Here is a 13,188-nt window from a genome sequence, read left to right on the forward strand (position 1 = left end):
GTGTGTGTGTGTGTGTGTGTGTGTGTGTGTGTGTGTGTGTGTGTGTGCGTGTGTGTGTGTGTGTGTGTGTGTGTCACTTGCTGGAAAGCTCCCTATATGTGTTCTAAGATTTGTCCGTTACTTTACTTTCTGCCCAGTATACGGGGCAGAAAGTACCAATTTTCCTCCCTAGGGCAGAAAGTAGTCACTTTCCTCCCTGTTTAGCGGGCGGAAAGTAACAACTTTCCTCCCTAGGGCGGAAAGTAACCATTTTCCTCCCTGTTTAGCGGGCGGAAAGTAACAACTATCCTCCGTGGCGTGAAATTGGCCACTTTCGCCCCTCTCTACAGGCAACAAAAGTTGGACTTTCCGTGGAGGTGTTGTGAAAAAATATATAATTTTTCAAATATAATTCAAACATTATTTGTTATCATTATGTTGCAACAGAATAGTGATTTAAAAAAAGATAAGACATACCTACTCGCATACCTAAAACTTGATAACTTTCCCGCCAGAGCTGAGGGTTGCAAGCGTACGTAAAGATCGGGACATAAGCTGAGGAGTAATTTTCATAAATAGCAACTAGGGCATAAATGGATCCTATGCCGGTGCCGATGCCGTCGGAACGTTCCGCAACACAACACGAAGTAGATGCTCCTATCTACCAAGAAATATTCTTAATCATACGTTAATTCTCTTTAATCATGAATTATCAAATATATTTTTTGAAGAGTAAACGAGTATCGGCAACTTCTGTCAATAAGCCTTGCAGATAGCTATAATTACTGAATTACATATTATATCAGAATAATTGAATAAATAGAATAATCAGTGAAAATAATGATGGTGCTATCAGGTATCAGCTCTGGTTTATTGGTACTTTATCGAGATTGACATTTTATCTGTATGTATAATATTACGCGATACCTCGTCACCGTTCTGTGCAATGTCTTGCGTGGTCAGCATACTCGCGATCGCGTCGAAATATGCATCAGGAGTAAAGTTCTGCCCAAGCAGATAAAGACGGTACAACTTGTATTGCACCTCGCATCTAATTTTTTCGCAGGAAATCGGTGAACCGTCAGAGACGAGAACCGAGGCTGGCTCCGTGTCTACTGTTACTATTTCGTTTTCTGTATGGAGCTTTCGATATGGCGATACCTCGATATCGAATTCCATGTTACATCCACCCGGTATCGGCGCTGCGGAGAACAACAATCGGCCAATGAACGACGCAGATGGATTCTCTCGATACTCAACCAATTTTACCATCGCGCCCACACCGTCGAAAACGGTTAGCTATTCAACCCATTTACGCGCGACAGATAATAGAGATTGCGCCGCAAATTAATCGAATGTACATCTTGGTATGATTTGCGATTTATTTGTGCTATCGCGATCAACGTAACACGGCCATTTAATTTAATACAGCATATAATTTTTCGGTCTTTATCACGCAAATATTGTACTCTTGCGATTGTCCTTATACACATATAATATATGGTCATTAATTTTATGTTACATTAATGGGCAAGCGTTGTGCCGCCGCCGCCAGATTTAATTCCATTAAATAAATGTTACTCTCAAAAAGGAAAGTGTGACGAAGACAGAGGTATATATTATTAATATTATTTGTACTTACCATTTTGACCGTATGTGACAATCACGAGCAACGCATCGAGATCGTTCACGTTGTCATGCTTTAAGAATACTTCTATTGGAGCTGTTGCATTGTGCGTATTTAAGTACAGACCAATGTTCGATCCGAATAAACTTCCGTTCGACACTTTACCATGTAGCTCTTTGTCGTAAGATAACGTGGCATTATATTGAAATGTATGAATTTGTAAAATAATAAACCAAATATCTGATGGAACATCTGTCACAGTGATTTTCAAGCGATTAAATGGGGCTAAATTTATTCGTTGTTTAAATGCGTCATTCTCGCTATGATTCGACAAAGATGCGACTAGCCCGACGCTGTCTGCAATACAATACATCAAACGTTGATATTAATAAAAATACGTACGATAATTACGTGCTACTTTATTATTAGAAATTAAACATTTCTGTTATATTTTTATATCTTTAGAACTATTTATCTAATTTGCGACACGACACGAGCAAATTAATTATAGATAACCCTGTTCTAAATATAAATCAGTATACCAAAAAAATATACGACAGACGTCAAAACATTTGTATCATATTTTGCAATAAAGTTTTAAATAAAGAATTCCACAATGGAAGCAATTCAATGAAGAGTAATTAATCAACTAGTATAAATCTCATTTAAATCACTAACTAGTATTAAATCTAATTTGAAACATCAGATCTATTTTTCCATAAACAATAGATTAATTCACATTTATCGATCGTAATCGTTGACATTATAATGTAGGAATATATTAGAGCTGATAAATTTAAACTAATGAATAAATTACCCGAGTATTCAGATACTCATTATCCGAAACATAAATAATAAGCGAATATCCGAAATACCCAATCGGTATTACTTGTATTATCCATATTATTATAAGGTATTTGTATTATTTACTATTCGTTATTTGTATTGTAAAAATAATAAAGATTTGCTTATATCCGTAAAATAAGTTTTGAATTTAAATATTTAATCATTACGCTAAATAGGTATAATAATTTACTTACACGTATTGAGAATGTTTTCGAAAAAAAATCAGGCAGCCAAACCGAGCATGCGATTTTACTAGATGAAGTACTCTCTTTCCAACGGTATGGTTGATTTTTGCTCAACCATACCGTTGTTCTTCATGGTCAAGTCTGATAGTGCGCTTGACGATACGGCCCATTCGAGCGCTTGTGCATCGGAGGTACAAACATGTTTATAATTGGAATTTGCTGGTGTTCAATGCACCGGATTTGAAGCCTTATTTAACCCTCCGTGCCACAGGTGGGAAAAAATAAAATAATAAACTAAGTATAAGGATCAAGAACTTTTTAATATTTACACAAGAAAAATAAAAATTTGCAATTGTCGATTTACTATTTATATTCGTCTAGTTACTACTCGCATACATTTTAAAAAATGCGTATACAAATGCCCGTATATGTTACTCGTATAGTTGAGATAGCAAGGTATTCGGATATCATTTATCTTTAAATATTACGTATATATTGTGAACAGCAAACGCGTATACAGATATCCGGGAATTTCTTGCACGTTTTGAAAAAATATGCGAGTATTAAATTATAAAATCGAGATTAGGAGACCCCCAACTGGCCAATTTCTATTTATTTGACTCACGACGTGAGTCGACCCCGATTAGGTCTTTCTCAAGTGAGATTATACATAATTATATAATTACGCACGATGTGGCTTGAGCGCAGCGTCTTGCGACGCATGATTTATTGTTGCGTAATTATATAATTATGCATAATCTCACTTGAGAAAGACCTAATCGGGGTCGAAACGTCGTGAGTCAAATAAATAGAAATTGGCCAGTTGGGGGTCGCCTAATTTCGAATTTATTTTTATCTACACACTGGCGGATCCTCGGGCGGATCTAATAATTTATTCCATTGTATTAAATTATATTTTATACAATTAAATACTTACGTATTTCCTGAAATACGTATGAGCAAGTATCTCGAATAGCGAGCAGGTATTCGAATACCTGAATATCATTGGCTACGTTTACACCCAACGACCTGATCGCGGCCTGACCTATATTGTGACCCGAAGTAGGTCCAGTCCATCATTTGTTTACACCGAGAGACCTAAAAATTGACGGGCTCGTATTTGGGATCGCCCTGAATTGCAGCGAATTTAAACAAGCAAATAAAGGCTGCATTCCGAAATTCACTGTCATCAGCAACTTTCAGTACTGAAAATCTATAGTATACGTGACGTAAAATATAGATCTACAGTACTGACAGTGAATATCGGAATGCAGCCAAAGCTTTTAGGACGCGTCGTGCGTGATCGCGCGTTTACATCGCAAATAATAATGACCTATTTTTCAGGTCGAGTCACTGACCTAGCTGAAGCCAGGTCGTCGGGGTCGCCTGTCAAGTGTTTACAGCAGGCCTAAATAATTTAGGTTGAATAATTTGAGGTATAGGCCGCGGCCTAAATTCAGGGTGTAAACGTAGCCGTACAGAAGATATTGCTTACAATTTCGTGAGAAGTTTGCTGAATATTGAGGTTATGTATGCTTACCAGGTAATGACATACAATTCGTGTTTTCTAACATCGCCGTCGCGTTACCAAGGAACAACGACAAACCCAATAGAAGGATAACAGCTCGTTTCACGTTAGCGTGCATCCCGCACCACGTATATTTACTCGTCGAAATTGCTGTCCAAGTGCGAGCCGGGGTCGCGACGCAGACGCCAGAGCAACAGCTGTCAATTTGACACTCGGCTGTGTACGGGCTCGCGCTCTCGTTCGTGGCGCTCTTACGGCGGCGGTACGCACGACTCGCGCTCCGTCTCGCTCGCTCCATTCATGAGCCGGGGTTCGCCGCATCGCCGTCTCGCTCACCCTTATTATACGTATTTATAGCAGAAGCAGAGTTTCCCAGTCTCCGGTGACTCGCGAGGCCGCCGGCTGGCGGCGCGTCAGTTCGCCCCAAGATGGCCACGTTGGATCAATGAAACGCGAGTAATCGTAGTGAAAACACAAATTGACAAGTGTGCGGGCGAACAACTGCGGCTTGATCGCGGTGTAAATGGACCATGGGCAAGGACCAGGAGCTGCTCGAGGCAGCAAGGAGCGGCAACGTCACCGTCGTCGAGAAGATCCTCGGCCAGCGTGCCAAGAGGAGTGGTCCACTGGCAAGGTGGGTGTCACCGTGCCCTAGCCTAGACTCGACAACTTCTGCCTCTCTCGCCGTCGCCTTTCCTCGTTACCGAGGTCATTTCCTCATTCCCAGTTCCCGGCCCGCCGTTGCCGGACCCTCCGTTTGATGATTTAACGACCGACGACGTCTCCGTCCCCCTCCGCCCCTCCCGCCCCCGAGTCCGTTGACACCGGGGCACGACGTCGTCTCTCGCGCATTCCATTATCGAACCGCCACCGCACGCCGTGCTCATTTCGGCATACTCCGATTCGCGTCTCGCCGATAAGGTCGCCGGGTCGCCGCCGAGAAGTTTCTCCTCGACGGGCTTGTCCGATTTCGCAATTCCCCCCCCCCCCCGCGGCGGCTGACGAGGAAACTCACGCGAACCGGGTTAAATGAACTCCCACGATGAATGAACACCGACGTTCTTTTCTTTTCATTTCCCTTTTTTTTTATGTCACGATGACGCTTCTTACGATAATTCCTTCACGCTCGATCGAACGTATACCGTGTCGTTATTCGATTAATCCGGTGGTTGTCGCCGATTGACCGCTCGCCGGGATTTCTGCCGTTAGTTCTACCGTTAATTATACGAATCATTGCTCGCGTTTCCACCTTTATTCCGACCGCCGACACGTTCGCGTTATCGAGATTTCCATTTCAATTTTGTAAGTCGATTGAATAACGTTTTGACGTAACGGTATTTAATATAAGTATAGTCCAATATCGCTCCTCTCCTCCCCCCTCTTTCTTTCTCTCTCTTTGACATAGTAATTTTGTTTTATCAAGAACGTTCTATATGATTGTGTAATTGAATTATCTTGGTTATAACCGAGGTTATAACTGTTCTATTAATTAAAGACAAAATCAATATAATGGTTGAGTTTTGTCCTATTCTTAGAAGCATAACCATGCTATTACAGCGCACTGATTAGCAGCGTTCTGTTCGACAATTTTGTCCATTCGAACAACTCGTGATTTTACCGTGACCATGAATCATATCGAACACGTACACCCAATGACGTTGCATGCAGATGTGGTGATACCGAGCAAGGACTTTGTTGTCAATTATCTAGAAGCCGTATACGCAATATTTCCTGTAACGCCTTTTTTCTAAGCTCGTTAACGTGAAACAATTAGTATCGTTTAGCACTTATATCTTTTGCCATGCTACGAGGAATATGCAACGGAGCCTTACGGAAATACGTAAGGCAAAAGAAAATATGAGGTCTCATTAAAACATGAAGATATATCGCTTCTATTTCCGAGCGCTTCATCCGCAACGCACTTATCGAGTCACTCTGCTTTCTATTTGAGGCGATAGATAGAGGGATCTATTTGGCGAGTGCAGGCTATATACATTTTTCAAGGGTCATCGATAACACGGAGAACGCAATAGGCCACCGCGAAGGAACGGAGGTCTATGATCGAGAGAGAGAGTCCATTTTATCTTCCCACACGTTGGAGACATTTAAATCCTTCGTGAACGAATTAACGCTAATTGCAAACGATCTCGCGAACACATACATTACCGTGGGAATGTCCCGTAATTTTCTACATTTATTCGCGAGAACGCGCTGACGAATAATCGGATAGGCGCGACCGGGCGCGTGTTTCGTGCCGACGAAAAAGTTCCACGCGGAAATAAATTAACGACCGGCGTGTGTACGCAGTGTCGTCATTATGGTCAAAATCGGAGCAAAACAATTGTTCATTCATCTGTCAAGCTGTCGTACGCTCGTCGAGCAATGCGATACTCGCATCGATTCGCGCGACGATAAAGCCCTAACTACGCTGCTCTATTTTTGACACGATATCATCGCGTGTCTAGTTATTTTGGACATGATATAAAGCATAGATTTCTCTTGCGATCGTCGTGAAAAACATCTAGAAATAAATCGCTTTATATCTTATTCGAGATGGTCGTCGCACGTTTTATGATAGGAGTACATTTTGCTTGATCAATAAAGACAATTTTTAAATCAATTTTATTCTAATTTAAAAGTAGAAAAAAATAGTCTTCAGAATTCTTAAGACCATTTTGTATTAAGAGCAGAAGACAAATGTCAATACGAGTCCATTCAAGAGAGATTATCGTAAAGTCACGTAGTATAAAGGAGCTTTAATGCCTTGTACAAGCGTATTCAAACAGACGATTAGTTACCGGACGTGTAGAGCGAGTCGATTGAACGCGAATGAATTTATTATCGCGCCGCGTTCTCGCCTCATTCAATTATACCGGTGATCGCCGATGGTGTCGTTCCGAACGAGTGACGCTCGCATAATTAGTGAAACACCGTCGTCTACTCGGCGAGCGCTCTTTATTGACCCAGTGTCGCGAACTCCTCGACAGAGACAGACTTTGTCGACGCTACTTGCTCCTTCCCATTAATTAAGTCATGCTACGACGACGACGGCGCAAGAAGCTCACGGTTTGTTTTTCGAGAGACTCGTGCGTGCATGCGTGCGTACATGCTTGCATGCGTGCGTGAGTGCGTGCGCACGTGCTACGAGCGCATTCACGCATTTTAAGAATGACTGCACCGTGCGACGGTGCAAAGAGGTAAAAGACATCGATAGTGAGAGTGAGAGAGAGAGAGAGAGAGAGAGAGAGAGAGAGAGAGAGAGAGAGGGAAAATCTGTTTATTATTCAGGGATGAGCTCTGCCAGAACAAGTGTACATAAATATTATACACGTTATTGACAAATATACACTGTTCTGGATTATTTTTTTTTCCTTAGACCATAATCGAAATCAAAATTCGAAATAGGAGGAATGATGAGTTATATAAGTATATAAAAATAACGAGCAAAAAATTTTCGATTATAATATCGCCCGAATGTTTTTCTGCATCAAATATTGAGATTAAATTTTGATACAAAATACTTAATATTAGCCCTATTCGCTCCAACCATGCCTTTCGTGTCCTACGAATTTCTAACAGTCGTTTGTTCCGGAAAACAAATGATCGTGGGAGAATCCCCTCCACGCCGGAAAAAAGTTATTGTGGCAGGGAACCTCAGGTAAAAATTTCAAAGTCCTAGCTCATTTACTCTCGAAACGGGGAATAATCAAAATCTCGGTGGGACATGAAAGTGCATGGTTGGAGGATTACGTCAGTGTTGTGTGAAAGGTAAATGAGCATTTTTTTCGATAAAAATGTATTTTTGTGTATTATTTAACCGCATTTAAAATATTTTTGTCGTTAAAAAAGAAATTTAACATTCCACAGAGGTCTATTATGGCTCAGAGGCAGATGGAAGAGGTGGGGAGGAGCTACGATTATATAAAAAAAATTAATTTTTTTACATAAAAAATATCTGTCACACTTCAAATTCGCCTTTTCTTATTCAGAAATTCTTTTTCTAGCATTCTTTAAGTCCTTAAAGTCCTTCTGTACCATTTAAAAATTACCAAATTTGCGGCGACGAAATTAAGTATTCCTATTTAATTAATAATTATCTCATATTTTTTTTCTCATTTGCACTACTTTTAGCTTTAATTTGCGTTTTGGTTCATTAAGCTTCGTCAATTTGTTCGTGAGTTATGATTTTTTAAGTAAAACGAGTCGTAACGTGTGTTTGTCAACATATAATTGTTGTAAAAAAATATTTAAATAAATGATTTTCAAATGTTCTTTACATTGATTTTTAGTCGAAGATACAAAGATATTATAATAACTTTTGGGGAATTTTTCAAAGCTATTAACATTATAAAAAACACGTGGGACTCGAAAGTGCATGGTTGGAGGATTATTGGGGCGAAAAAAACGTTGGAGTGAATAGGGTTAGAAAACAAAGTGCTATCAAATTTTAACAACTCAATTAGTGGCATAACAAATGTGTGATAAGTTTTTCATTATACGCATTTTAGATAAAAGCAACTGTCGCAACTGAAGAGCCTTCGCAATTTTCCTTTATATATCATTCTCCCTCTATCTAAGGGCTGGAAGAGGACGACGATTCGCCGTCGGTGATTCCTAAATGTATCGTAACGAACGCGCGCTTCTCCAACGAATTGTCTCTCTCGTGCCTGTCGACGGCAACGCGCAACTTGTCCGTAACTACAAAGCCAGCCCGCGGCAAGTTTGCCCGCGCGATTTCTTCTTCTCTCGTTATTCCGCGACCTCTTCACCGCCCGACACGCGCTTGCCTTTTTGCCCTCCTCGTCGGAAGATCACAGAAAAGCAATATAAAACGCGACCGCCCTGAGAGAGCGTCGTCCCCGAGCTCCTCAACGCTGTAGCCCGCCCGGCGAGGGAGCTGAGAATATTTTGCGATGCTAATCGCGAAGTGGACGCACCACTTTTCGTGTACGAGCGCCCGCGAATGCGTGTTTATCCTTTGTTCGTCGTTCGGTCTTCTTTTTTTTTTTTTACTTTGTATGTAGGTGTGATAATTTTAATCACAGCTTCGTTGAAAGACAAAGCTAGGAAAAAAAATCTCACGGGACAGAACATAAGAAAATCGATACTGTAACGTGAATTATGTAATAATATCTATAGAGTAAAAATATTCGTACTTCACGCGTGATATATAGTAAGTTGAAATTTGTCGGAAGTAATTTCGTGGACCAATTGTAAATGCGTAATAATCAGAATCCGATAAATTGTAGTCGGTTGATTTGCTTGTGCTGATTTGTTTCGCAATATTTGGAACAATTGAAATATGTTTAAAATTAAATAAATATATATTACGTGCGCGTAATATAGGGGGAGTCCGGGAGACTTGACCATAGAGGAGAACCACTTCAAATATCTCGTTCAAATTTTGCGCCAAGCGCACAATTATTAAGTTGCTGTATTATTATATTATATTGTATTTATATATTTGAACGAGATATTTGAAGTGGTTCAACTCTTCTTTATGGTCAAGTCTCACGGACTCCTGCTGTAATTTATTTATTTTTTAATTTATATTTATCGAGGAAAAATTATGTCTATATTTCTTAAAGATCGAAGTTCATTGTTATTACTACTTTTAGGACACGTGGCATAATTTGTACTAAATGCAAGTGTTTCTTTTTTTTCTTCTTCACGGCACCTGTCGTCAAATATTTCCGAAGAAGGACATTTGGCTAGGTCAGCGCGTATCGTACCTCTCTTCTTTGCCGGAGGAAACTATCGATTGATGCCCCAGCACCCCTCACATGTATACACCCTCACAGCTTTCAGCTTCTCTCTCGCACGCTCGCTCCCTCTCCCTCTCTTTCCCATTTCAGCCCTCTCTGCCTCTCTCCTCTTCATCGCTTTCTCTTTTGCTCCTTCTCTCTCTCAGCCTAGTTTCCCTCTACGCTTTGCCTCCGGCATAAGGGTGCGTTCGCGCGCTAGGCACTCACGTTCATGCAGTCGAAAAGAGCTCTACCAAGCTCCGTTTATCCATCCACGTTTTATATTTCTAATCCTACCCTTAAGATGTTTACGGAAGTTCCATTAATATTATGGTAGAGCGCGAGTATGTCCCTTGTCGTATCATTCATTCATTACATAAATATTATTTCCGATCCTTTCTAAATATTTATAGCGATAACAAAACATTAAGATTCATGAAATCATTTTTTGATTTGTTTTAAAACAGTATTACATTTATTCATATTCTAGTTTATGTAATTTTATGTTTGCATTCATCAAGTGTTTTTAATGCACTAAAAATTACTTATTCACTTATCTCAGCATTACTTATTCAAGTTTATAATTTTTAACTTATTCAATATTTTTCATTATTTATTCAATCTTTATCCTGAACGATTAAGGGGATCCTAAAGTGAAGGCTGAACTTCCTCGACGTCGGTAATGTCAACATTTCTAATTTTGTTTTCTTGTCATATATCTATATCTGTCCTTGTCTAACGAGAGGCATCTGTCTTTGTTCGATTACTGCGCCATCTCTTGCCACACGCAATATTGCTTATCCTGTCAACCTGAATGTGCTTTTGCACATATAAAAGTTATATAAAGTAATCTTTTTTTCTAAGTTTTCAATCTTAGATCTAATTGCACGATATTGTTCTTAAATGTTGTCCCTAGGTCATGCCGGTCTAATTTTGTGGATATTTATCGTGGAATTTTTGTACAAAGCAAATATTGTCGTCACGTATACCAAAAATTAACAAAAATATTAATTTTTTTTCGTTTTCGATATAAATTTGACCACCATGACCTAGATTTTGATGCGTACTTTAATTCTAGACAAGAATTTTGCATTTCTATAAAGTCAATTAAAAGATTAGTGCTAAGAAAAAAAGCCGGTATTACAGACGGCTTTAGGATCCTCTTAACTAGCTGAAGATGTTGCTCATCAATATCATAGTTACCCTGTTTAGCCAAGCCTATATTTTCCTTTTTTTCGGAATTGGAAAGGAACAATAGCTACGATTATTAACGCTGCTGGGAGCTGACCCACGATGGCCATTTCGATCGCGCAACTTCTTGATTAAAATCAACAAGAAATTACCATTATACGGTGTCCAACAGACGGCCCTTCCACCAATGATCGCGTCCTCCCCTCTGTATCTCTCTCTTGCCCCCTCATCTCATTCGTAATGTTCAGCGACGACGGGGGTACCGGACGATGTCCTTTTTGCAGACAATCTTCAGGGTTTAATTAAGGAACTTGGAAGAGCGGATGAACTCAATGAATGGGGCGGACGAAAAGTGAAAGGGCGACGCTGGGAGAACAGAGAGGGGCGGAGGGGCAGAAAAAGAGAGTCAAAATGTTCTTTACTAACCAGGATCGTAGCACGCGAACGCTTCTCTTGGTCATTCTATGGTATATGTGCAACTTTGCGCGTGCACGTGTGCGGAAACGCGCACGCATGACTGCACAACGCGTTCGTGTACACGGCTTTAAGAATTGTGTGCACCACCCTCGTTGTAGTCGGGAGAGTCGGGACGTGGAAAACAAACACCCATCCCTGGCTCGACGATCGAAAGAGAAGGCAAAATAAAGAAAGACGTCGTTATGGGAAGACAGAAAGAGAGAGAGAGAAAGATAAAGAGGAAGACAAGTTGTCGAGCAATCGAGCATACGAAGTCTAAAGCTTACAAATTACACCGTAAGCGCAAGAAAACAAAGAAAAAAAATAAAAGCAAGAAAAATACGTCGTTAGTAAAATCGATCATTAAAAATTTATTTTGCGAGAAGCTTGAAAGCTATCACTTTTTTTTTAACACCGACGATGCTCGTTAACACTTGTTTTCATACCACACGATTTCCATTTTTGTTTGAGCGGTGCATACGTTTTGCCATGCTCCTGTAATATCGCTCTTATGCGATACAATTTTCTTTTTGATCTCTGTTACAATGGCATAAGAGTTCCTCGAGGAGGCGAAGGGGAGTGTGCTCGGAGCTTTTTACGCCGATCGTCGCGTGCCGCCTACGGAAAGTCAGCGATTTAGAGTGCGTGTATCCGAGGGGTTAATGACGACGTTAGTTAATGACGGCGTGCTTTGATGTGCCGCTCGTATACTGGAAAAAAGTCTCCCGCTTACGTAATTGTTTTGTAAACTGAGCGCGATGCTTTGACGGGAACGTCACGTGGGCGTGGGATTAAAATGTGTGTATATACGCTCTTTTAACGAGGGAAAAGTTCCTGGCATTTCCTCGCGCGAGTTTGTGATCGATAATGGATTCCAAGCGATTTAGATTGCTTGGAACTAATACGATCGTATATAATCAGTGATTTAATTATAAGTTGTCTTTTGAATCGAAATCGGTTGCTCGCTCGTTCTCTGCGGAACTTAATTGTCTCACGTAAATCGAATGAATATATTTTGCTATATGTATGTGCATTATAGCATCTATTCCTCTTCTAAAAAGGAGATGTGAAGTTTATTGTTGCCGCTTTTCCGCGATGCCGATTGGTTCTCTTGCTGCGCTTACTTCATTTGCAGCTGTCATTGTATATTTTGACAGTTGTGTATAATAGGGTTAATAGTGAAATGTTAAAGATAAATAGCGCGCGCGTAGCGCGCGTCTGTAGTGTCTAGTATGTATTAAAGGTCATTCACATAAATTTCTGATATCCGATTTATCTTCTAGATGATAGAGGATGCAATGTATACATATATATTTGTGCGCTTCAATCCTCATATCGAAGATATATAAAAGCTGCGCAAATACCGTGCTCGAGTTGTGGCATTTATTAGTCGCCTAATGTCAATATTATGCTGTCTAATAACATTTCTCATTAAGATGTACTTTGATGCGAATATACATGCATAGTATACTACAAAAAGAGTCGATCATGCATTGTACAGATTGTGAATTATTTTATTTTCTCAAGATATGCCACGTTGCAATATTATCAAATACATATGTCAATCACTGAAGTATTACCCTTTTTCTCGCAATCATTTCTTGAACTGACGCTTCTAACGCTTATGATGTT

General features: G+C 40.1%; 2 protein-coding genes across 3 annotated transcripts in view; one reads left to right on the forward strand and one right to left on the reverse strand.

Annotated features, from left to right (window-relative positions):
- LOC112468768 (transmembrane 7 superfamily member 3-like) overlaps positions 1-4,423 on the reverse strand; it is a 7,794-nt gene extending 3,371 nt beyond the window's left edge. Inside the window, exons 1-4 of the mRNA XM_025038113.1 lie at positions 4,178-4,423; positions 1,622-1,963; positions 907-1,181; positions 457-640 (exon numbers count right to left, since the gene is read on the reverse strand). Coding sequence (XP_024893881.1) covers positions 457-640; positions 907-1,181; positions 1,622-1,963; positions 4,178-4,283 — 907 coding nt within the window. The 5' untranslated portion in view covers positions 4,284-4,423. The remainder of the gene's footprint in view (positions 1-456; positions 641-906; positions 1,182-1,621; positions 1,964-4,177) is intronic.
- A 142-nt stretch (positions 4,424-4,565) lies between these two features.
- Positions 4,566-13,188, forward strand: part of LOC112468764 (ankyrin repeat and SAM domain-containing protein 1A-like) — a 44,794-nt gene continuing 36,171 nt past the window's right edge. Inside the window, exon 1 of one of the 2 annotated variants that reach the window (XM_025038106.1) lies at positions 4,566-4,799. In XM_025038106.1, coding sequence (XP_024893874.1) covers positions 4,696-4,799 — 104 coding nt within the window. In that variant the 5' untranslated portion in view covers positions 4,566-4,695. The remainder of the gene's footprint in view (positions 4,800-13,188) is intronic. The other variant, XM_025038107.1, reaches the window with a different exon arrangement.

The sequence above is a fragment of the Temnothorax curvispinosus genome, unplaced genomic scaffold (genome assembly GCF_003070985.1).
Source record: "Temnothorax curvispinosus isolate PA1 unplaced genomic scaffold, ASM307098v1 QBEX01001970.1, whole genome shotgun sequence".
Classification (NCBI taxonomy): Eukaryota; Metazoa; Arthropoda; class Insecta; order Hymenoptera; family Formicidae; genus Temnothorax; species Temnothorax curvispinosus.